This window comes from Pelophylax lessonae (assembly GCF_965119305.1).
Source record: "Pelophylax lessonae genome assembly, chromosome: 6".
Taxonomy (NCBI): domain Eukaryota; kingdom Metazoa; phylum Chordata; class Amphibia; order Anura; family Ranidae; genus Pelophylax; species Pelophylax lessonae.
Window position 1 is genome coordinate 187,389,182 of NC_138773.1, and position 26,415 is coordinate 187,415,596.

The 26,415-nt window shown below is 45.1% G+C and overlaps 1 protein-coding gene across 2 annotated transcripts in view; it reads left to right on the forward strand.

The window, feature by feature from the left end:
• Window positions 1–26,415, forward strand: part of LOC309557969 (aldehyde oxidase-like) — a 196,987-nt gene that overhangs the window by 160,646 nt on the left and 9,926 nt on the right. For both annotated transcript variants that reach the window (XM_082260857.1, XM_082260858.1), the window contains 7 exons: window positions 4,696–4,824; window positions 5,060–5,134; window positions 7,388–7,440; window positions 15,083–15,197; window positions 16,372–16,437; window positions 18,590–18,778; window positions 21,324–21,491. In XM_082260857.1, coding sequence (XP_082116983.1) covers window positions 4,696–4,824; window positions 5,060–5,134; window positions 7,388–7,440; window positions 15,083–15,197; window positions 16,372–16,437; window positions 18,590–18,778; window positions 21,324–21,491 — 795 coding nt within the window. The remainder of the gene's footprint in view (window positions 1–4,695; window positions 4,825–5,059; window positions 5,135–7,387; window positions 7,441–15,082; window positions 15,198–16,371; window positions 16,438–18,589; window positions 18,779–21,323; window positions 21,492–26,415) is intronic.

The window sequence follows — 26,415 nt, forward strand, 5'->3', positions numbered from 1 at the left end:
AGTGTTTCCAAAATGGAACTGGTGAAAGACGGGTGGCAGAAGTTTGATCGTGATCTTGAGATGCATTCCATGTGGAATTCAGATAGAGAAAAAGAACTAGGTGACCTTGAGCGGTCAAATAGTTCAGCAGAAAGTGCATTGAAGAAACCTGTAAAAGAATGTGTTGCAGTTCCATGCTTCTTCACTGATGCAGAGAGGAGGTCTATAATGGATACCACCCAGATCGCTGGGTTCAACTGTGTTGTTGCCTTTGACCCCTATGTTGGTGGAAGGAAAGTTGATGATGTTCTGGTTGGCTACTTCTGTGAAGAGTTTGGCAAGAAATATAAACTGAATATCAAATCAAATAGTAGGCCTTTACTGCGACTCGCTCAGGAGGGCGAAAAGTTTAAGAAGTTGATGAGTGCAAATGCTTCAGATCTGCCTATGAATATGAAATGTTTGAATGATATTGATATCTCTGGGAAAAGGAACAGGGGTCACTTTGAAGAAATGTGTGACAGCCTGTTGTCTCAATTGGAAAATCCTCTGCACAGCATCTTAGAGCAAGCAAAGCTCAAGAAGGAAGATCATTCCCTTTTACAACAAAAAGTCAATGATTGTGTACAGCTGTATGGAGAGGCAACTCAAGTCACAGAGGGATGTCAAGAGTCCCTACTTGGAACAAAGCTTAGTGAAGCAAAGGTTCTCAAAGTTTTGTGGAAAACATTTATGGATTGCAGAGAGAGGCGTCTTAAGAATGTTGAAGACCTTAAGACTAGCCCAATTGAGTTGCCTATGGATCACGGTCCTCCATGGTGGATTGGACAGACGGTTATGAGGGACAAGCTGTCTGACATTTATGAGAAAGCTGTCAATGAAGATGACAGAAACGAGAAGGAGCGAAATGATGCCAAAAATGCAGTTGAAGAATGTGTATATGAGATGAGAGACAAACTGTGTGGCATTTATGAGAAATCCGTCAATGAAGATGACAAAACACTTTCATCCGGAAGCTTGAGGATAATAGGAGGCTTATCAGTGAGTCAGCAGTGCTTGACACATGCGTGCCTGGAAATCTGTGTCCCAACCCTAGGGTTGAAACAAGAGGGGGGGGTATGTAACAGGAAGTCAGCTAAATCTGGGAATGTAGTCACAGGAAGGAGATACATTTCTACCTGATTTAGAAAGTCCATTAATTAATTTAGGGTGTTGGCTACAGAGCTAGCCAGCAGGAAGTTGAAAGGCCTTCACCTGTTCAGAATGAGGGAGTTAAGGCTCTATAATTTGTTCAGAGAAATTCCTATTGTTTGCTGCCTCCAGAAGCTGCATCCTGAAGCCATGTGGGCTGGGAGCAGGAGGACAGTCAGCGTGTGCCTCCCGACAGGATGTGTGGGCCTGGGAGAAGACCCCCCGGAGTGATGTGTGCCCGGGACGGTAACCGAGGGTGAATACGTCTCAAAGGTGAGAAGACGAACTGTTGATGTGAAAGAAACAAAAGGACTGTGTTGCCCTGTGAAGCTATTATAAAAGGACTATTGAGTGTCCGCTGTAGGACAAGGAAGTCTGCCTGACGGTAGGTTGGAGACAGACATTTAGGCAGGTTCCAGTTGTGAGAAGGTAGCCGCCCACAGAGGCAAGGATTTATTTTCTGTTTTATTTTATTTTGGATGTTTGGCTGCATACAGCCTGGTGAAGAAAACACCATTTAATAAACCACACTGTTTGTTTGCAAGCACTTGTCGGCTACCTCTCTGGGAAAACGCACCCCCCAAGGGGTCATCCACACCCGCCACCGAGCTAATCCCTTACAGTATACTCGGTACACAGTTTTTGAAGGAATTCGACAGGTAGGTTGTTCCAAACGTCTTGGAAAACAGATCTTCTGTAGATGTAGGCTGCCTGTGGATGTAGGCTGTCTCTTCATTTAATCCCAGACAGGCTCGATAATGTTTACAGCAGGCCTCTGTGGGGGCCAAAGCATCACTTCCAGGACTCCTTGTTCTTTATGCTGAGGATAGTTCCTAATGACATTGGCTGTACATTTGGGGTTGTTGTCCTGCTTGCAGGACAGCAAATCTCCAACTCTATTTGTAGAAATGCAGCCCCAAACTTGCAAGAAACTTCCACCATGCTTCACTGTTGCCTGCAGACACTCATTATTGTACAGCTCTCCAGCCCTTCTGCAAACTAACTGCCTCCTGCTACAGCCAAATATTTCAAATTTTGACTCCTTAGTCCAGAGCACCTGATGCCATTTTTCTGCACCCGGTTCCTATGATTTCATGCACAGTTGAGTCGCTTAGCCTTGTTTCCACGTCTGAGGTATGGCTTTTTGGCCACAATTCTCTAATGAAGACTACTTCTGGCCCTGACATCTCCAGACAGTAGATGGGTGTACCTAGGTCCTACTGTTTTCCACCAGTGCTGTGCTGAAGGCACTGCTGAACGTCTTCTGTTTTTGAAGGGAAGTAAGCATGATGTGTCTTTCATCTGCTGCATTGTTTCCTTGGCTAACCACCGTGTCTACGTACCTCCACTTTGCCCATTTGTGCTTTTTCAAAAGAGCTTTAACAACACATCTTGAAACCCCAGTCTGCTTTAAAATCTTTGGGAGGGGCCTTGCTGATGCTGTATAACTATCTAGTGTCTTGTTGCTGTGCTCAGTGTTGCCATGGTGTTTGACCTGTGACCTGAAACTGTCTTCCACAACTTCAGCTTAGTAGCAGTGTTTGGCTGTCCCTCACCCAGTTCTAAGCCTCCTACGCAGCTGTGTTTCAACCTACACATGAAATTGATGATCATTAGCACCTGCCTAGTATTTGGTTCATCATACACACTAATGTAATCCTACAACATCCCTGACTTTGTGCAAGTGTACAAAGTGTGCAAGTGTAAGAATTGATGCTGGTTTGAAGCCAAAGGGTAGTCACAGCAAATATTTGATTTTCCTTCTGTTCGCTCACTTTGCATTTTGTAAATCGTTAAAAACAAAGAATTCAAATATATATTTTTGAAAACCTACTTCACACCTGCATAAAACTTTTTGCATAGTACTGCATATTTCTGAGGTTGGAAGCATAGATAGTTTACAGTTAGTGTCCATACTTTGCAGAGATTCCCTGATGCAGCAGTACGGTAAAGTTTTTTTCAGATGTATGCAAAAAGTTAATTAGGCTTTTTGCGCTGACTGGCTGGAATGTGTGCACTGTATCATTCAGTGTTCTGCTCTGCCCACGTGCACTTTCCTTTTGCTACGTAGTGACGATTTCTGCTTTGTTAAACTGGCCAAAACTAGGATCAAATGTCAATCCATGTATTGCAAGGTAGATTGTACACAAGTCGATCCATTGATCAACTTGGGTACAACCAGCCAGTCATGTTTTTTAAATGCGATTACAGCCAACAGCTATAGCTGCTAGTAGTATCTATTGTGTTCTGCCAGCAAGGAAGGCTCCCTACTCCCCCCCCCCCCCCACTGGCAGAACACAATAGAGCTGCAGGAGGGATTCCCCCATCAATACTGATTGTGTTGATGGGAGAAACAAGTGCTTTTTTTTCCTTCCACCCATGGTGGAAAGAAAGAAAAGCGAATCATCTATGGGCTGTCTTAGAGTCTAGATTCCTGGTTCCCATCTTGGGATCGGCCCTTGATGCCCCGTCTGTGTTTTCTTTGCTTAAGTGCCAAGTAAGGTCAGTGAAGGATAAATATTCTTTAAAATGGGTTTAAATAAGTTAATGATTTAATTTCTTTCACACCCTCTTACTTTTTTCTCTGTTGTCCATCCTTTTTTTTTTAGTTTTTTTTTCCCTAAAATTTTATAATGGAGCATACTGTGGTCATTTTTAGGTAGGCTGTAGGAAGCACAAATGTGGAAGCATTGCTTTGTAAAGGGGCTTTAGTGAGATTGATCTTTAGTGGTCTTATGCAGCTTGTCTTCTGAAGCATGTTCCCAGTCTCCAACAACTCCAACACTCCAATAGCATGTCTGCAGTCTCTGGCCATCACTTTTTGCATATCTTCAGTCTCTTACCATCTCTCGTTGCATAATGGTAGTTTCTGACAGCATGTTGTATTTTATTCACTGAATATTATGTGCAGCCATGTCAAGGGCTCCACTAGAGGCCTGCTATATCAAGAAAATAACCACCACTGCTCTAGATCCAGGCTCTCCAAGCTTTCTAAGCAAAGGGCCAGTTTATTATCCTTCAGACTTTAAAGGGGCTGGACTGTGGCCAGTAGAAAATGTCCTGGCGTCAGTAACGAAGCCCCAGTGCCCCATCGCTGGTGTCAGTGGGCAGAATAGTGCCCCATCGATGGTGTCAGTGGGCGGAATAGTGCCCCATCGCTGGTGTCAGTGGGCGGAATAATGCCCCATCGCTGGTGTCAGTGGGCAGAATAGTGACCCATTGTTGGTGTCAGTGGGAATAGTGCCCCAAAAGACGGATAAAGGCAAGTAAAGGGGCGAATTCAGCCCCTGGGCAGCAATTTGGAGGCCACTGCTCCTAGATGGTAATATCAGATGAGAGCAGAAAATATAGGCAAACCTATATTACCCACCAGTCATTCTCTCCTTCACGTTCAAAGTATCTATACCCTTGTTCATAGACTTACCGAACAAACTATTAATATATGTAATTGAGCTGTGAAAAATCATAAGTTAACCACACACACAAAGGAAGAACCTAATATCTTTTTTTTCTTGTTAAATGCAGATTGCCAGTCGTGAACTGGGAATTCCTATATCATACATCCACATCTGTGAAACAAGTACCACCTCTGTACCCAATACCATTGCCACTGCTGCCACAGTTGGGACAGATGTAAATGGGATGGCAGTCAAGGTATTTAGTATTATTTAATTATTAAGTGTAGCATTCAGAAAATATACATCCTGTACACAATTTGATTATCATCTACAAATAACTTTTAGCCTGAGCAGCTTTAGAAAAATTCTCTGTTTTTGGACTTTACACAACAATAAAGAAGTCATGCATTTCATTTGTTTCATTAAAAGCATTTAAAAATAAAGAATGAGCTAACAAAAAGTAATCCAATATTTGATTTTCCTCTTCACAGGATGCTTGTGAGAAACTTCGAAAACGACTTGAACCCATCACCAGCAAAAATCCTGCAGGTTCTTGGGAAAGTTGGGTAGGTGGAATTGTTTTGCATGAAAACTATAGGCACAATATACTATTGAAATGCATAAATGTTAACTTGGTAGATGAGTTGGTATTTTGTTCAGCTAGTGTTGTGATCCAGGTATGGATATTTTTTACCATAGTTATATAGGTCTAGCCAATGTACCATACATTTTACCTGGCCAATCTCCCTAGAAGCCGGGTATCACTGTAGTAGGTACTGCTACTACTGTGATCTCTCCTAGCTTCCAGCCGCCCTGCTGAATTGTGAACACTTTGCATTCATTTAGAAACTGCATAGTGTCTTCTGATTGGACCAGGTGGAGATTGAGATGTCACCATCCCATTTCTCCACCCATTCACTGGCAAAACACAACATGTTCTCTAAATGGTAGCCAAGTAGGCAAACCTCCTGTGTGTAGTAGGCAGCAGGGTAACCACTTGGCAAGGGACTCAGGAGCTAATGGTGATCCCTGTAGTAGTAGTACCTACTACAGTCATTTTCAAGTTCCAGGTTGATCAGCCAGGTATAGATACATAGTTAATCTTGCTGAAAAAAGACACAAGTCTATGCAGTTCAACCACCATAGAAAAAAAACACACACACACAAAGGAAACCTTTATAGATACAATCCCATACCCACAGTTGATCCAGAAGAAGGCAAAAGAAAACAAGAAAGCATGATCCAATTTGCTCAAATGGGAGAAAAAAAAAACCTTCCTAAACCCCCAAAAGGCAATCCGATATTCCCTGGATCAACTTTACCTATAAATATTAGTATCAAGTTATAATTTGTGCATTTATGTAAAAAATTCTGACCTTTTTTAAAACAAAATTCCTGGGCTGGCGAGAACCAGCTTCTGAGGGAGTCTATTCCACATTTCTACAGCTCTTACTGTGAAGAAGCCTTTTTGTATTTGGAGATAGCATATGCATAGTTACATTTGTCCAAGCTGGTCCAAAGTAACTACGTGTAGCTGGGTGTTGGGCTAAAGTAATATGGAGAAGGAGACATTGCTTTTATTTATTTTTTTCTCTCTGCTGAGATGCGGTGTTATGCTGCACCATTCTCCTCTAGTGAGCAGGGGGAGAGCTAAAGCCAAGCAAGCCCATAGAACAGGGTTTCTCAACCAGGGTTCCGTGGAACCCTAGGGTTCCTCCTGAGGTTGCTAGGGGTTCCTTGAAAAATGGGCAATTTCTGCCTCTCAGATAAGTTCCCAATGGCACCATTGTTCCTTTTAGCTATCTGTAAGGGGGTAATTGCTCCTTACTCTTGTCTTAATTGGGAATATTCTTCCCACTGACTGTCACACTAATGTGTTATGAGTTGTAGATTTTTAATTTTTAGCAGTTAGCAGTGGTTCCCCGAGACCAGAAATGTATTTCAAGGGTTCCTCTGTGTTGAAAAGGTTGAGAAAGGCTGCCATAGACATTTATGCAGAGCGTTGAGAATCCTGGGAGTTGTAGTTTGGGACAGCAGCCATATAATGGGACCTAGAGATCAACCGATTATCAGCAATACCGATATATCGGGGCCGATATGCACTTTCCCCGATATATCGCAATCGGGCCCGGCGGGTACCGATATTGCCAATTTTGCTGTGACGTCATTGCGTATGTTGCGCCATGTGACTCCGCGCACTGGGCAGCTTCTGCAGCCTTCTTAGGCCGCCTCCCTCAGCCTCGTTACAGTGTGTTTTACCCGCCGCGGCCACACTGGAGTCTGCATGCTGATAACGGCCGGTCAGACAGTGGTTGATCTTCTAGTTCTTATCAAAATCACAGTACAGTGACCAGTCACAGACACAGTGCAATAAATATTGGCCGATACCGATATGCGATGGCCAAAATATTGGTATCGTTATCGGCAACAAAAAAACGATATCGGTCGATCACTTATGGGACCCATAGACTCTTTGGACTACAGATCCAAATGGACACTGAGCGGTAGGCGGAATAAAAAGAGGATTTTTGTTAAACTGCCTAGGGAAAGTTTTTCCTCTTGGTGCCGAGGAGAGCAGAGCACCTCTATCAGAGTACTCACCTACCAGAGGGGATGCGTGCCTGAGACAGAGTGCAGACACCTGGGGGCAGCGCAGCACTGTCCACATCACAGATCCTATGTAGACCTTTGCCGCAGAGAGGCTGGAGCATCCACTTGCCCTCTGCTTCCCAACGCTAATCCACCGCTAGAGCTGCATTGTGCACATTATGTTTGCACGGTTTTACAAGTTAGGACTCACATTGTCTTTTATGTAATAGGTTGAAGAAGCTTTTTTACAAAGAATAAGCCTTTCTGCCACTGGATTTTTCAGGTAAAGTACTATATTAATGCATATTTTAAGATAAAGTTCATTCAAGTAACTTTCTAATTGCATTAAAAAAATGTAAGAGCCAATTGTACCCAAAATTCTATTTCCGATTTAGATTTAAACCTACAAACCTGAGATTGTGGTCGGTTAATTAATGATGATTAGAACTGCAAGTATGGATAAGTCGGTGTGGTGTGCCGGAACCGACGTAGGGGGTAGGCCTGTAAATAAAAGAGGGCCCACCCGAGGGAAGGAGTATCAATAAAAAAGGGTGAAGGTGGGTGGGGTGACAGCGAGTGACGCGGCAGGCGGGGAGGGGAGGAGCAGCGTCTTAAAGGCACGCTAGCTCCTCCCACAAATAAAGGCCTGCGGCCTAACACTTGTGGTCGGTTAATTAATGATGATTAGAACTGCAAGTATGGATAAGTCGGTGTGGTGTGCCGGAACCGACGTAGGGGGTAGGCCTGTAAATAAAAGAGGGCAAAAAGTAAGCAGTAAACGCACTTGTTCATGACACAGCTTAAGATACAAGATTCTTGAAGGCTAACCTTACCTCTTTCCCCGGGTGTGGGGTGTATGCGTGGAAAATAGCTGATTCCCAGCGCCCTGGTTCTAGAAGCAGCTGAACCGCCCCTGTTCTGAAAGAATGACCGGAATGCGATGAGGGGACCCAGCGTAATACAATGCCCAACGAGCGAATGTAAAATATGAATTAAGTAGTGGTAGGGGGCTACCTGACAGGGGGAAAAGCGGAGAGCGGCTGGGAGTGTCCTGCTGGTAGATGATCAGGATTCCAATTCGGCACCAGTTACCCTCAGTCGGGTAGACGGGGATGCCAACGGATGGTATATCTGCCCGGCCTTTGAACATCGGAGTGAAAGGACAGTAGTCCTCTAACTACCTAACCTCTTGAGGAGGCACGATAGCCTATCCGACTGGGTTGCAAAGGTGAATACCCGGGACTAAGGAACCCATGGAGACTAAATAAATGGAGGTTGATGACTAGGTTTGTATGAGGTACGAATGGTGTCAAGTCCAGTGCGCCAGAAGGTCCGGAATTCCCATCAATGGCAAACGTTGTTGACACGTAATGATCTACCTACCAACCCAATACCTTCCTCACCGGGCAAGCCCTGAGGGTAGGAGAAAGGCTTGGAGCAGACGTCAAAGTGTGGCTCGCACGCCAGACAAAGTAAAGTTTGTCCGAGTTATATGATAGTCTGAGCTGAAAGGTGGCAAAAACAGCGAAGCGACCATGGTTGACTGAACGACCGTGTAAGACGAATTCAACTGAGGACCTTGGAAGATGGTCATGCTCTGTCGTGAGTCCTCCTGGTGTTCGTAGATACGGTACCCGAGAAAATTGACACTGAGCCAAACCGGGCTAGCCCGGGATCAACTTGACGAACTTGAGGGACTTGTGATATGTTCGCAGAAGAGGAAGAACTGACCGGTGGCCGTCAACCAGGTCAGCCAGCGAACCAGCCTCATAAAGATCAAGAAGATGAACAGCCCTACTAGATTCAAATGTCGGCCGCCAAGTTGACACTAACTTCGCAGCCATTCCTGGCCAGGAATGCCCCATGCAAACCGCCGTCACTATCAGGTGAAAACCTAATAAGGCCGAAGTCTCACGGGAGGCAGAAAGCCAAGAGACTCTACCGGCCATCAACACCTAACGAAGTGTTAATGTGCTGCAACCCGGTAATGCGTCTGTCCAGAAACTGAGGATTGGGCGGATCACGGTGGAATGAACAAGAAGACCCCATACTAGTGTACCAGGAATACCAATCACATGGTCAGGTCTACCCTAGCCGGGGAGTCTGAACGACCAAGTTCATCTGGAGGGTCCATGATAAGCCCAACAGCCTGGAAATGAATGAACTACCAAGGGGAATAATGCAGATTGCGGAGTTCAAAGAACCAACCAGACTGTAGATCCTTACGAGTAAGATACCAACTTGTGGAACTTGACTAACCTCCTTGCGAACGCCCGAGCTTGACCACAGGGAGACTAGACTGCGTGGTGTGGCACGAGTGTGACGCCTAAAAGGACTAGACTAGAGGTGGGTACAGTGGTCCTGACAAGCGACAGGGGGACGCCTTAAGGTAGTGACAGTGCAACAGTGCCTAGAGACTGACAGGGTAGCAGACGCTAAGTACGACCAACAGGAAAACATCCACGTGATGTAACACCGTGGGGCATCTAGAGAAAAGGAGGAGGAACCAGCAGGGAGTCTCAGCAAGTGTTGAAACTTCACGGGCTACTCAAGGCCCCGAACGTGAGACTAACAGCAAGGAACATTCTTCTGCCCTTGACACCATGAACAAGGAGGGACGAATGGGTAACAATTCAAAGGCATGGAGTAAAGACTAACTGAGCCATGCGGCCCTACCTGCCTTCAAGTTGCTTGGATGGCATCAATCAGGGCGATAGTAAAGAGAGAATTGGTAGATAGAATGAGCGTGATTCAGGCTCGGGTAGTGGACAAACGAAGAGCAGACAGATTAATGACAAGATGTTTATTGGAACGCGCGCTGCCCAAAGCATATGGAACAGACGTGCAGTAGTCTGCAGGCGCTAAAACAACAGGCACCTCCATAAGGTTATTGTTACCGCATAATTGAGCCAGATAAATGACGGGACGACCAAGCCTGTCCCTTAGGCTACGTCGATCAGGTTCCCTAGCTCCCCCATGAGGAACCAGGAAAGGAGGGATCGGCCTCCGAGGGGCACAGGTCGGCAGTATGAGAGGTGGAAGAGCAGACTGCCCAACGGGGGCACTAAGCCTGTGGAAATACCTGAAAAATAGTACCGAGCCCAAGAGGCTCCAGTGAGAACGGACGTTAACCTGGGCCAAGCTGCCACAGCTTGCTGATACAGACTTGTGGAAGTCGAAGAACAAGAAAACCCCCGTACTTGCGGCCTAAGTCAACCACTTACGAGAAGGTGAAACCTAATACCTATCGGCATTGCAGACGCACGGAGCACGCAACGCTGAAGATGCCGGAGGCTAGGATAAAACCTGGAATGGAAGCTTGTTGAATCTTGGGTCTCTGGCCTTCATCATTATGGCCAAATCACCGTAATTGTACACCCGGTTTCCTACACCGTCTGGGGAGGCAGACAGTAAGGAAACCAGAAACATGTCCTACCCCTCTAAGATGTCCTTGCGGAGGGCTGGGGGGGACCATGTGTGCCGGGGTAAGGACTGGGGAAGCAGGAGGGGAGGAAAAAAGGCGAGGCTGGGGGCCTACTCTGTCAGCTGTTGGAGCGAGTGCCTGTAGTGGCTTGGAGGGAAGTGGGACCATGTGGGATGGACAGCGCTTCCAGTTTGGACAGACTGACACTGTTGATTGTAGTGATCATGAGATGGTGTCTAGCGTCCCTTAAAAAGACCGTCCTAGCCCCCCCCCCCCGAGAGCTGGAACCCAGTCCGGGATCCCCGGGATGTGCTGAGAACCGTTCGCAGAATTCAGCCTACTAGCCGTAGCTGAAAAAAGGGGGGTGCCCCTGAGGCGCCCAACAGACGAAAACCTGGGGATGGTCCAGGGTCTTTAAAAGGGGGGCCCGGCGTGGAAGGTTCTCGGAATTCCCTGAGGGCACCAGTTCTCACAGGGGTGGTAGGCCTAGCGGGTGTGCCTGGGAGAGATGACCCTTCACCTACGATGACTGCTTGAGACATGCTGAAAGAGAAAATAACACACAAAGGAAAATTGGTTAAGCAAACACCGTTGAGCTAAAAACAGAACTGGCTGGCTAACTAGTGCCGAGGCGAAAGCTGACTACCCCGTGACAGGTGAGGCCCTGCTAGTTGCCAAGCGGCAGGTGAGAGGCTCTATCTATGATTTGGGCGTGGGGCACGAGCCACTAGCGTGGTGGCGGGGGGTTGGCCTCTCGGTGACGGTAAAAGATTTAAAACGTGTGGCCGTGACAGGTGAGGCCCTAACTATAACCCCAAGAGATGGGTGGATGCGAGGCACTAACTATGATTTGGCCCGAGGGCGAAAATCTCCGTGTTGAGATTGGGGAGTTGGCCTCGCGGGACCAGCTACCAGGGAGACTAAGGCCAGCGCCTAGCCCTAAATAGCCAGTTCTCTAACCCTATGCGGAGGCTTGATGAAGGGGTAGTGCAACATACCAACGAGGAAGTAGTAGTAGTATATACGGTGGTAGCCTAAGTAGTGTAGTAGTGTGAACAGCGGCAATATATGCGTAATTGGTAGTCATGTAGTGTAGCAGTGTAACCGTAGCACCGCGGTAGTAACAGCGTAGGTAGAGATGAAATTAGTGTATGCAGTAATATGGTGGGAATAGTATCAACAATGATGTAGCGTGGCCGTGTGGTAGCGCCCACCGTAGTGACATGCGCGACGGCATGTATGGCAATAGTGCACGTAAGGTAAAGGTATGCAGAGCATCCGTAGGTGCAAGGCAGTGGCGCGTGCGGTCGTGAATGAAAAAATGTAGCAGTATATGTCCGCCGAGGTGCACACAGTAACGGCATGCAGTGAATCGGAACACAGTTAGTTGTGGTAATGACAGTATGGTCGTGTAGCGGCATGTATATCAATGGTCCAAGAGGTAACAGCAGTAACAGTAGCGTAGCGGTACATTGCGGCAGTACCCATAGCAAAATAATGTTTCCAGGGTAGTACGCATAGTAACAATAGAATTCAGGGTAGCAATGCCTATAGTAACAATAGTTTTTTTTTTTTTTTAAAGTAGCAATACTCATAGCAAAGTAGTATTGCGGAGTAGCAGTACCCCTAATAACAACAGTATTAAGTAGCAGAGCCCATGTAACAATAGTATAGGGGTAACAACCCATAGCAAAAGGTATTAGCAGTGCAGTACTCCTGGTCAAAATAGTATTAGAGTAGTACCCATAGTAACAAGCAGCGTCCATAGGCAGGGCCAGAACACATAGTGGCAATAGTAAAACAGCATGGAAATACACAGCTAGTAACAGAGATAAAGACAGAAGTAGTAAGAAGCAGGGCCGTGGCCTGGTGCAGGCAAGGCAGAACAAGACCCCCCCCGGAGACCCACGTATGTGGTAGCCGTGGCCTGGTGCAGGCAAGGCAGAAATCAAGCCCCCGCAGGAAACCCAGGAACCCCCCCCTCCCCCCCCCAAGCGGTACCTGCCGCCCGGCGGCCGGATGAATGGACGGGCCGCCCGAGCGGAGGATGATGGTGCAGGAGGCTGGAGGCAAGCAGGAGGCAGGCCGGCGGGAACCGGCGGCGGCAGTGGCGGGGTGTCCGTGGAGTCAGCGGAGCCAGCAGAGTCGGCGGTGTCGGCCGGGTCGGTGGTGACAGCCAGGTCGGCGGTGTCAGCCGGGTCGGCGGTGTCAGCGGGCCTGCTACACATCCTGCGGGCCTGGAGGACCGGAAGTTCGGCTGTCCGGTGACAGCGAGTGACGCGGCAGGCGGGGAGGGGAGGAGCAGCGTCTTAAAGGCACGCTAGCTCCTCCCACAAATAAAGGCCTGCGGCCTAACACTTATCCAACAGAGGAAGCAGCATTATCTGGCTTTGCAACTGCCACAGCAACTAGGGAAAAAAAAGGGAATTTGTTTTATGGGTGCTGCAACCCACACACTAAAGACAAATAATTTTCCAACACGTTGAAAAGTTTTTCCTCTCTGATATTGATTTGTGCTTTCATTGCACGGAATCATTTCTTTTCGAATGTCACCAGTATTACATATGGCCATAAGCATTACTTTAAGTGTCAGTAATAAAAAAGATCACTCTTACCGCTTACAGTCGGGCTGTGCCCACACTGCACATGTTAACTGCTCATTTTAATCAGTGAAACACCCGCACCCATATACACAATTTCCAAAATATGCTGCTGCTGTGTTAAATTACCAAACAGTGTTTAATCAAAATAATTAAAGCTAAACAAAACAGCACTTGCGCTTAATAAAAAGTCCCACAAAACATTGTCCAATTAAATAAATTGTCCAATAAAATAAATGATAAATGAAATACTGTGTACAGGGTCCTTATTTCACCCTTGTGAGAAAATAAATATACATATAAGAGTGCTCCTTTCTACCGTGCTCATGTGTAAGCAGTAGCACTCTCTGGAATGATTTGAATGTAATGAAATACACCAGAGTCAAATAGCACTTGTTGATGTGATCATACACCAATACATCAAAGGTGGGGGGGAAGCCTGCATCGTCGTCCAACCATCAGCTTGTGCCTGGGGATATCACTTTAGGAACACTCAAACTGATCTCACTAATGCCTCCATGGTATCCACTCAGAACCTCAAATTAATGTTATTGAAAAGGCAGAAAGGAGAGATCTCCCATAGTGTAAAACCATTTATTACCAATAATAATTTATAAAATAGCACTTACAACTGTATAGAAGACAAGCACGTATCTGTATTTGATCAAGAAATGCCACTGGCTAGTCCAGGGTGCGTTCCCCTGAGAGCTAAAGTGACATACTGGAAGTCCCATCCTACATGTTTCGTCATTAGTGAGCGACATCTTCAGGAGAAGGAAGTCTCAGACATCACCTCCATTCTTACATTATTCATATGTAAATTCTGCTTGTTTTGTTCTAGGGGAGAGGACAACAGAGATATACTTACCTGACCCTCCCCTCCCAATCCTCCCCACACAAGACTGGCACAAGGTCTGGCACCCCCGTGCTCCAGGAGTCTTGAAAATGGACTGTTCCTGTCGTCAATATGCTCCATAGACAGGAACAGTCCACAGCTGGACCGTAGGGGAGCGCAGTTTTCTGGAGGATCAGCAGATCAGGTGACTATGAACTTTGTGCTCACCCCTAGAGAAAAAACAGCAGTTGACCCATGCAATGCGGAAACTCTATTGCTCTCAGTTTACTTCACTGCAAACTGTCCCTAGGTTGTGGCCCTCAAGATCACTTCACCAAAGTGATAGCAGGAACAAAATGGCTACAGTGTGGATGTTCTACATTAGGTAGCAGGCAGGATAATAGTCAGGTCCAGGTAGGCAGCAAGCAAGAGAGTAGGAAGGTCCAGGCAAGGGTATTGGCAGGCGGCAAAGGAGAGAGTATCCAGGTCCAGGCAGGAGTTGAAGGCAGGCAAAAGTTAAGAAAATAAAGTTATCGGGTCAATCCAGGTGAGCAAAGGTTAGGCAGTCTCACAGGGAAGTATTACAGCTGAAGCTAAAATACAATTTTGGCCACAGAAAATGCCCATCATCCTTTCAAGAAACTCTGGAAGTTCTGGCAAAGATTCTGCGAGTACCATTGGAAGCTATGGAAGGGATTCTGAGAGCACCAAAACATTACCATTACCATTAGGATGTAGGTCCGATATGCGCAATTCCTTTCAGTACCTAGGATCATTGTTCCATTGTTTTTTAGGTCTCTAAGAAGCCAAGAAGGTGAATTATAAATATCATTAACTTTACATATACTGTACACCCGCAGCAGTTCGCAGATGTCAGTGTGAACCAGTGTGTGATTCAGGTGCGATGCGGGAAACGGCACAGGAATCACACGGTTTCCCGCATCGCACCAGTGTGAACCAGGACTCAAGCTGCTACAATGACTTATTTTTTTTCTTGAACACCCTTTGGAATGACATAGTAAAAGCTATGTTCATACTTTTTAATTTGCTGTTCATGGTTATGCAGGGGATATGAAACCAATATGGACTGGGAGAAAGGTGAAGGTCGGCCATTTGAATATTCTGTTTTTGGGGCTGCCTGTTCCGAGGTGGAAGTAGACTGCCTATCAGGAGATTATAAAGTAAGTCATTAAACGTAATATTGTACAGTATAGTTGTAATCAGTTGAATGCAGAGATTCAGATTCCCAGTAACAAGGCTGTGGATTAAAGCAAATGAGTCCCCCTGAGTGATGGGCACTGCTAGGTCAAGGTCATCCAACACCCAGGATTAACATGCCAAACGGCGCCCCCTCTTTGTTGTGTGCACCCAATCATCTTACCCACGTCCCATAACTGACCCCAATCCTTATATCGATGTATGGGGTGCAGAAGTCAGGACTAGATAAATTACCATGTACAGGGTCAGAAGTAAAAGTAATGTACAGATTGCAGGGGTCAGAAGTGTGTAATATAAGGAGCGCAGGGTTCAAGAGCGAATAACATACACTGCACAGGAGAAAAAGTAACCTATAGAGGGCAGTTGTAAAAAGTATGCAAAGTACAATGTGCAGAGGTCAAGAGTGGGAAATGTACAGAGGGCAGGGGTCAGGGCTATATACACCCTAGTGTAAAGAGTTGGGCTCTAAGGTGGCCTACTGGTCATCACACCACATCCCTTGGTATTATAACACAAAAGATCAAGGTTAGGAATATTCAGGTGCTACACCTATATATTCCACATATACATAATCTCTTCTTTAAAAAAGAAAAAACTTTAATAAAATATAATGTGCATAAAGAAGACATCTTTGAAGCCCCTGAAAAGTCCCAGTATGTTTCTAACTAATTCAAAACTTTCTCTTTCAGTAAACCTGTGCTGCAGGATGCAGGGCAGGTTTACAGAACAGCATGGTAAAGTTTGGATGGCTGAGCAGATAAAGTCTTCCTTCTGTCCTCTGACATATTTATTCTGGCCGTTGACTGTTGTCCTGTAGACAGTGACCTGTACTGCAATGTCTATGCATATGATATATTTTCTCTTGTCTGCTCCATCCATCTTTTGTGGACAGTTTCCCCTGCATCTGACAAGCAGGGTGCAGCCCACAACCCAACGCCTTCCTCCCACCTAAAAACAGCTGACCCCCCCCCTACCTTTCTTGTCCCAGCCAGGGAATGGCTAACTGCAGTTAAAATCATGGGCAGCTAATTTTTATGCAGTATAAGTAAACCATTCAAACGTGGCAGCAGCCATTGCAGGATGTGTTCATTCTATGTCATTTATATACTTCTCTAATATAAATTTTTTTGCTGACAGAACATCAGAACAGACATTATAATGGACACTGGTTGCAGCATTAACCCAGCAGTGGATGTAGGACAGGTACTGTATGTTACATTCAAATGTGCAGAAAAATCACATTTCCAGCAATCCTCAACAGACCTCCAAGTCAAAGCTATTATCAGCTTACCAGCATCTGACAAGCATGAGTAGTGTCCAACACAGGACAGTCTGCTTTGGATTATGGGATATTGAAGAGATGGGCTAAAACTCTGACCTGAGGGAGGGCCTAAGAACAACCTGTGCTACGTTTCTGGGGACTTCTAGAGCTTTTTGCGGACTAATAAAAGTATATGCACTATGCAGGCACATTTTTCACCTTTTTGAGATATAATAAAGAAGATCCCAAGCTGTAAATATCTCTTAAACTGGGCAATGATAATATAATTATGTACTGTGCCAGTGCTACACCCTGCCACTGTGTAAGTATAGGGAGAAGCTACACAGGGTTCACACTAATGCAGAGTGTGGGGCTCAAGAGAATTGTGTCTGAACAGAGAAGACTGACGAAGAATGGGGTTTCAGTTTTCTCTGGGTTTAGTAATCTTGGATTAGGGTCTGGAGCCTGAAGACTACAAAGAGTCTTGGGTGGAAGCCCTCAATCCTGTGTCCAGGTCTTATTGGAGACATGCAGGCTTTGCAGGTATGCAGGTGTGCACACTCGTTATAAGCAAGGCTTTGGTCATAGCTCAGGGCCCCTGTTAGGAGACCGGTGTGTGCTCCATCCATGAGACAGGTGTACCCCCATTAGAAGAGGTACTGTACTCAAGAAACAGCACTCTGTTGGTGAGAGATTTCCTGATCACAGGACTGAGAGAGTTGGGACAGCTAAGTGAGCCTGGGAGGACTGGAAGAGCTGACGCAACCAGACAAGTCCAGGGGACTGAGGGAGTCTTTAAGTGCAGTGAGGGCCCTGGGTGCCAGGAGATCCCCTATTGAGAGGCCAGGGGGGGGGGGGGGGCGCTTGCAGTGAGGTGCGGTAACTACAGGATGAGTGAGCCAGTAAAGCCCAGGGAGCCAGGAGAGCTGGGTGAAACAGTCTGAGACCAGTGAAAAGAGCAGCAGTGCTGCTGCAAAAGGAACCAGAAGGCTCTGCATTTTCTGTTATCCATTTTGCTGGAGAAAATACACTGAGCTGGCAACTGTTCAGTTTTGAACTTTGCCTTGAGTTTTCTTTAAGTTTAATTTAAAGTGTTACTAAACCCAAGACTCTGCATTCACTATATCTGGTCTCCCACAGGACACAGAACATGAAAATGCAATTATTTTAGTAAATATAAACTGCTAAATACCGTCTCCCATCAGCAGTATATAGCGGTCTTGAGACTTCTTATAGGCTTACCTGTAGGTAAAAGTGTCAAAAAGCGGGATACTACCGCTTTAAAAACATTTTAACAAATTCTGTAGCTGGCAAGTCACAACACAGATAGGGCAAATGCAAATTAGGAAATTTAAGTAAGTATAACTAAAGACAAAACTTTTTTTTTTTAGTTTTGGATAGAGTGGAGAGGGATTAGAACACCTGTCAGTTTTTATTGCTCTCTGTGCCCCTGTTATGGAGATTCACTCTCTCTGTTAGTCCTGTTTACAATTATCATTGAAAGTGAAAGTAAAAGAAAATCCCACATTTTGGATTGTCCCCAGATAAGTAATAGAGGGAAAATCTTGATGACACAAGTTCTGGTGACCTGGGGGTTCCCAAGGAATTCCCTTAATGTGCAGGGATTTCCTCTCCCTTTGTGTTTGGCTATGGGGCAGGAAATTAAGGTAAATCTCCCCAATGGGACACAGATGGCGAAAAAAAAATCTGACCGGGTCAATAACCCTCCCTTACTCTATCCAAAATGAAAAAAAAAATCCCTAGAGTTCTACTTTAGGTTAACAGTCAGCTCTATGCCCTTGTTCTGCTTCTTAAAAATTCCAAACCTGATGAAGCTAATTAGTATTTCTTCTTCCACTAACCTCAAGATTTGAAAAATGAATGAATTGTGTAAATGAAAGAGTACATTTATCCATGCTATTTAAGAGTATCTCTAGGTAAAACTTTTTTTTTTTGTTTTGGACAGAGTGAGATGGGTTAAACCCTCTGTGAAGTTTTTAATGCTGTCTGTGTCCCTATTGGGAGATTTACTGCTATGTTTTTACTGGAAACATTTTGTTTCAAATCCTAAATTTTTTCTATGTTCATTCCTAGATTGAAGGAGCATTTGTTCAAGGTATTGGGCTCTATACAACAGAGGAACTTAAATACTCTCCAGGTGGTGCTCTGCTAGCGTATGGACCAGGTGAATACAAGATCCCTTCTGTATCTGATATTCCTAGAGAGTTCAATGTATCACTGCTTCCTTCATCTCAGAACCCGAGCACAATCTACTCCTCCAAGGTAACACAAAAAATATTATCTAACCGTATAGAACATAGTGACATTACAGTTTGTAATCTTCAATAAACTCAGGAACACCTAATGATTCTGATGCATGAATCTGTGAGATGGCTTGTAGGCATGGCAGCAGTTACCGCAGCTTAAGCAGCCCATAGATTACTCGATTTCCTTTCCTTCCACCACGGTTTATCATCTTGACCATTTCTTCGACACGTTTCATGGGACAAGGTTTGCTTCTTCAGGAAGAACACTCTGCTTGCTTCTTGCAAAGCAACTGACATAAGGAGCCATGGCGGAATTTACCTTTTATCTCACCCCTAAATGCGAGTAAGAAAGTTGGATAACTGTATGATATTGTTCATTGAATCATTCTCGCACCATGATGGGAGGCAGTGGGTTTTAAAGTCCACGGGGCTTGCTATTTTACACGTTTTTTTTTATCGATTTGCACACTTTAATAATATCTATAACCGACTTTTAGAAAGCTTTGTTTTTCTTGAAGAAGCAGGCCTTGTCCTGCAAAACGTGTTGAAGAAATGGTCAAGATGATATACCATTAGCCATCTACTGTGGAGTTATATTACTTTGCAACTTTCTAATTGGAGTTTATAACTTGTGAGAACAAGCCCTTGTTAAATTTAACTCATTTTTGTATGTTGTAATAATAAAAAAATACCATTTTTAACTTGCTTATGGTGTGGTACTATTAAAGTCTTAAATACCTTTGTTCTTAAAAATGTAAAAATAAAGGATGCTGTACCAGTAAGTCCACCAAGCATAGGAGGAGGCCATACTATCCTTCTCCCCCAAACATTAATTTAGTGTACGTGTATAATTGTTAGGTACTTTCAAACAATATTATCTAGTTGGCATTATTTAATGTTCTGACAAGATTTGTTTGTATAAATGTTAGTTTGAAACCCTTATGTATGGCCATCTTTAGACAGGTCAGCTGTCAACCTCTTTAACTTTGGCATACCATATACTGCATTGAATGATTGTCTTAAACCATTGCCGACCACCCCGCGTACATTTACTGCGGGGCACGGTACGTCATTCTGCACTTCCGGGTCTGGGGCAAACACGCGCACCACTGGCGCCCCACTCCCGCTGTGATTTGACGCAGCTGGAGCCAATCAGCGGATCCGGCAGACCTGATACATGTTGGCCTAAATTTTTGAAGAAATTCGATTTTTTTTTTACATTTTTATTGGATGTGTTTATAGCAGAAAATAAAAAATATTGTTTTTTTTTGTTTTTTTCAAAAGTGTCGGTGGCACAAAAAATAAAAACCGCAGAGGCGAACAAATACCACCAAAAGAAAGCTCTATTTGTGGGGAAAAAAATTCATATATGTTATTTGTGTACAGTGTCGCACAACCGCACAATTGTCAGCGAAAACAGAGCTCCACTCATTTTTGTGTTTATTAAAAGTCAGCAGCTACAAAAAGTCTAGCTGTTGACTTTTTTAATAAACACACACTCACCAGTCCCACAATCCAGCAATTTGGCCGCCCAACGCTTCGGTTCTCTCTTTCTCCTCTCTGCAGCGCCAACAATTGAAGTGTGGGCACCTGCTTGTGGCTCCACAGCCGGGTGCGCACTGCGCATGAGCGAGTAGCTTTGCGCCTCCCCATTGGTCAGGCAATCTTCTGGGACCTCTGACGTGTCCAAGAAGATTGCAAGGAGGGAGGGGGAGAGGAGAACTTCGGCTCGAGCGGAAGTGGAAGCAGGTACTTGTCAAAACTAGGTACCTGTCCCCCCCCAAAAAAAAATGACATGCCAAATGTGGCATATTTAGGGGAGAGGTGTGCTTAAAGCGTACTTATCCCTTTTGGGTGGAGCTCGGCTTTAAAGTAACGCAGTGCGGTATCAAAAAAAAAAATGCCCTGGTTATGGGGGGGGGGGGGGGGACTTCAGGAGCTGAAGTGGTTAAAAGAACATTTTTTTCTTCCCATTTTAAGTATTTCCTTTAACAGAATAACATTTCAAATAACATTACAGTATACAGTATCTCACGAAAGTGAGTACACCCCTCACATTTTTGTAAATATTTTATTATACCTTTTCATGTGACAACACTGAAGAAATGACACTTTGCTACAATGTAAAGTAGTGAGTGTACAGCTTGTATAACAGTGTAAATTTGCTGTCCCTTCAAAATAACTCAACACACAGCCATTAATGTCTAATCTGCTGGCAACAAAAGTGAGTACACCCCTAAGTAAAAAAATGTCCAAATTGGGCCCGAATGGTCAATATTTTGTGTGGCCACCATTATTTTCCAGCACTGCCTTAACCCTCTTGGGCATGGACTGTCAGTTCTATTTTCATGGAAGGTCCGCTTTCAATAGACTGGGGAAAGGTTAGGACTGCTGTCAAGATGGCTATGGCTATTGCATTGGAACAGAAAGTAAGGATAATCTGCCTATTAAAAAACACAGATCGCAATAAAAAGCCTAACTCTTCCGTTCAAAATAAAACCTGAAAAAGTTCAAACCTTTTTATCCAATGGTTTTACATCATGGGTATGTTTATCTCCTAGGGCATTGGGGAAGCAGGCCTTTTCCTCGGGTCTGCGGTGTTCTTTGCAATAAAGGATGCTATATCATCTGTCCGAAAGGAAAGAGGCTTGTCGAGCACTTTTACACTAAACAGCCCTGCAACCCCAGAGAGGATACGAATGGCTTGTGGAGACAAGTTCACTGATATGGTAACTGTTTTATATCTTGCTTTATAGCATAAAACATACTGCAATACTGTGATTGACAAACCAAGCTTCATGCAGGAAACTAGGCCTTTTGTTGTGTTCAAACCTATTGTGCAAAAAAAACCACTAGAACATTATTGCTGCTAAGCCACTATCCTTTAGAACGCATATTACATAAGGGCCAGTTCACACCACATGCAGTCCAGTGCGTTTTCTTTTCTGCATCAAAGTAGGTGCAATGGCATAGTTCCCAGCAGAGCTTGCAGTTCCAATGCGTTCCAGTTCCAGAAAAAGTAAAACATGCTGCATTTTTCCTGAACTGGACTGTACTGGAATGCTGTAAAATGCATCAAAAATGCACTGGAACGCACCAAAAACCCACTGGAACACACACGTCCTCATTTAAGGTTAGGAAAAAAGAGGGGGAAAAATGCACTGGACTGCATCAAAAACACGCATGCAGAAAAGAATATGGAACGCATCCAGACTGCATTTCTATGGTGTGAACTGACCCTGGGAGAACCATAATGACATATTTGGATAAATATCAATGATATTCATTTAAATATATCATTTAAATATTATACAGTAGATACCTGTCCCTTTTTTTATGCCAATGGATGACTAGCATTATTCAATCCACTTCCATTGAGCCCAGGTCATCCTGGACCCACCCCTAGCCTGTTACTGGACAGTAAAAGGAGAAGCAGCACAATGATTAGCTCATCCCTCTGTCACTTTTTCTCCTCCTATCGGCATTCTTTATATTGACATACAGTGTTGCCTCCTTTCTGTGCTTCTTCCACTCCCACTCCAGCTACGCCATACAGAGACTGCCGAAGACTGGTACCAGGTCAGATTCAGGTACTGCTCACATTTAGAACAGCCATTCTCAACCAGGATTCCGTGGAACCATAGAGTTCCTCCAGAGGTTGCTAGGGGTTCCCTGAGCTGTTGCTCATTGACCTCCCATTTGATGCTGCCTACAAATTCTTGGGGCCAATGCCACTAAAAGCGGAGTTCCACCTAAAAAAAAAAAAATACATAAAAATACCCCCGGGACAGTCAGGGCTAGTGCATTCCACAATGGATAGCCTCTGAACTGTCCTGGGTTGCACTTACCGGCAAGAAGAAATACTTACCTTGAAAATGTCTTCTCCAGCGCTGCCATCTCAGGTGTGGGCAGCTTGAAGCCAGCGCGATCCTCTTCTGCGTCCTCTTCGGTCCCACGATGCACTGCGCCGGCCCCGCCGTCACTTCCGGGGCTGCAGCGTCATCCCTGCACAGCTTCTGGGCATGCCCAGAAGCTGTTTTGCAAGGTATGATGGCGCCTGAACCGGAACTGACGTCGGGCCGGTGCAGGCGCATTGATTCCTGGGAGCGATGACGTTCAGCTCCCAGGAATCATTGCAAGCCAGGAAGTGACTACTCTCCGTGGCCGCCGAGGGGAGGAAGAGGAAGTAAGGTGAGTATACTTTCTTCTAAAATAAGGTAAGTAAAAAAAAATAAAAATTGCGATTATCCATTTGTGTTTCAGGTGACCAGGATCAAGAAGATGGACGAAACTTCAATTTTAGGGTGGAACTCCACTTTAAGAGCCAGTGGCATGACTCCAATGATCGCATGAGGTCTCTGGAAGAGTGAGATCCTCACCACCACTGTAAAGGGGAGTTCTTCCCCTTGATGGACTGGTTTAGGGGTTCCCCTTGACTTGATAATTCTTTCATGGGTTCCTTGAGGGTCAATTGATTGAGAAAAGCTCATTTAGAAAAAAACACTGCAGTATTAAACCCAAAACCAAAAATAATACAGGGAAAGTCTACCTGAACACTTAAATCGCTACATCTACAGGCATCCACTGTCTAAAACGAACCTATCTAGCCCTGTAAAGAAGAAATCCGTATATATATACCTTTTTTGAAGCCGATCCAGTCTGGTCTCCAGCAGCGGAAGCTCTGCAGAGGAGACAGCCGACAACAGCTGTGAAATGAATGTAAAGTTACATCACCCAATGAGTTACTATGGGGCTTTTGTTGTCGGCTGCCTCCTCTGCACCCGCCTCCATAGCTCAGCCACCGCTGTTTGCTCAGCGTGGAACCTGACCAGATCGGCTTCAGAAAAGGTATGTATAGTGACTTCTTCTTTACAGGGTTGGATTAGTCTTAGATCGTGGATTGAGCTATTTTAGTGTTAGGGTGGACTTCCCCTTTAATATATTGCAGCTTATCAATCATTAGATGTGGTGGCTACATTCGTTTTCTTTTTTAGGCTTTTCCCTTTGTTTTCACATGGTGATCTGGCCAGTAACCCAGCTCATGTAATAGGCTCCTTGAACTCCCACACTTTCTACATCCTGTGTTTGCAGAGGCACAGCATCTCAATGGACTGCTGTACCTACAGAAACAAGGGGAAAAGGTCCCAACACCTTTTCAAAATCGCAGCCGCATCGTGCTTTTGCACCACGTAGTTTCATGCACCTGAAAATGCACTGTGTTTTGGCTGTCGGTGCAGGAACACGTGTGGTTCACACACTATCGCACAACCACGTGCAACTGTGTGAACCTAACCTTGGAGTGTTAGGCCTCCTTTAGACAGCAGCATTGTAAGAGTGGGGAAGGGGAGTGTTAGATGTACTAGCAGATTGTCAACAAATTGACAGAATTAGCCAAATTTCAGCTAACACTTTATAAGCAGTTACAGCAACAGTTTTGGCATAAAAGTTTTATATAAAAGCTGATCATTGTGGGCACCCCTGTCAGTGATAAAGGTTTTCTCAGCCCTCTAACTGCTACATCTGCAGAACAGTTTATTCATTTGAAAAACAGACTTACTGGCAAGATCACTAGGTGGAAATAAAAGAAAGAAAGCCTAAACAAAAATAAAATTAAAGTAGCCATCACATCTGAAAACTGGTAAGCTGCAATGTAATGTTTGCTTTTGGGTTTTTTACTGCTTTAATGATGTATTAATGATTACAGAGCTCCATTATTTGTGTCTCTTTTATATCTGCCTAGAGTTCATCTTTAATTTTAGTTACCTTGCACTTGTCAAGATTATCTAATCACTAGGCATGTCTAAATATGAAATAAAAAGTTTATTTCACTTTCGTTCATTGACAGACACAGCTCCTTAGATTCTTGACCAGTGGGTTATACTTCCCCCTATAGGAGTGGACACTAGGCAGAAAAAAGAACTCGACTATGCCTATGGGCAATGCCAGGGGGGTATACTCCCTCTTTCTGCTATAGGTATTCAGTTTTTTTTCTGCCTAGTCAAGAATAAGGTCCTAGTTCATGCTGGGATCTCTGGTCCTGGCAAATTTTTTCTTTTAATTTAATTAAATTTTTCTTTAAATAGCTTTTTTCTTTTTTCTCCCAATTTTATTCCTTTGAGATCCACAATCAACTGCCGGACTGAGCGACAGGCTGGATAATCTAGATCCAGTGGTCACCCCAGTCTGGCCAGCGAGCGCGTGCAGACCACAGCTCCGCATCGTAGCAAAACATGACAAAGCTTCATCGTAGCAAAACATGTAGTTGTGGCAACGGGAGGCTCCAGAGAAGCAAGCGTATCATTTCCTCCGCTCCATCCGGCTTCTTGTTGGTCTCCGCGGCTGACTTCCGGTTGACTTCCGGCCCCCCTTGGTGACGTCATCTGAGTGCGGCTTCCGGTGTTCACGGCGGACACAGCAAGAGCGTAGCACATCGGCTCCGGTCCCAGGAAGCGGCCGCACACTGGACCGTTCGAGCCTTCACAATCGGGGTTTATTTCTTCCTTCATCTGAGAGTGCCCTCTTCCCCTTCACCGGGATCAAAGGTACCAAGTTCCCATGACTTCCATCAGGGATCCCTCACATTACAGCTAGGAGATACAGAGGCTTCAAGTTGCGGTAGGAATATGTAACGGATCTTTGTACCCCAGGTGGGCACATCCGCCGAAACTGTGTCTCCTGTCCTCCAAACGCACCCACAGCCTGCGGAGAAGCCATACCCAGCCCGAAACCCCTCAATCACGAGACAATCCACACAGGTGTTGAGGGTTAACCATGCAGAGCTTAAACTGTTTATTACATTCCAAGACACAGTTTTACATACAGTTAGGGAAACTCCCCTTAGCCTTTCCACAGAAGGGGGGGAAGGGAACATAGACCAACCAATGAGAACTGAACATTTGTACATTTGAATACACACCCCCTGCGGAGAGATGTCTCCAACGCAGACCATTGTCTGCCATGAATCCACACACTTAGACACAGAAACAGGAGGGGGGGGGATGGGTTGTAACATTACATTACATTAACTCAATGCCATGAGTCAGTTGTTCAGAGGATGAATAAAGGGAAAATAAAATGCAATGTCCAAAACTCATAAGAAAATGACACAAAGGGGTTTACAATCCAGGGACAGGGTGATCCGTCACCCATAGTGATGGCTAGTACCGTCACACCTCTTCCCCCCAAAGGTAGACTAATCCAGGTACTAGACCTCCAACTGGTCTGTGCCTGAATTAGTCGGGTAACAAATCCCAAAGAGTCAATGTCTGTTTGCCTGGATAATTCGTCAGCGTTGCCGTTTTGCTTCCCAGGGCAGTAGTGGATGGTAAAGTCAAAAGGCTGCAGCGCCCAACTCCAGTATCTTCTGGCCCATAGTCTGTCGGTAGGAGGCTTGCGCACAGTCCCCTCCAAAACACACAGTGACAGTGGGTTCTGTCACATTTCTCCCCAGACTAACGAGGTTCCTCACCCTCAACTGGTCTGGACCTGCGTTAGTCACAAACTTCCACCCCAGGCAACCAGGAAAACTAAAAGTACGACTCTGGCGCTGGGGAGCAAAACCGCACATAGGGTCTCCCATGAATAAAAACAGCTGCTGCAGAGTTGGGACAGCTGTCTGCACCCCTCTCATCCAGGGAAGGGTTGCAGATATTG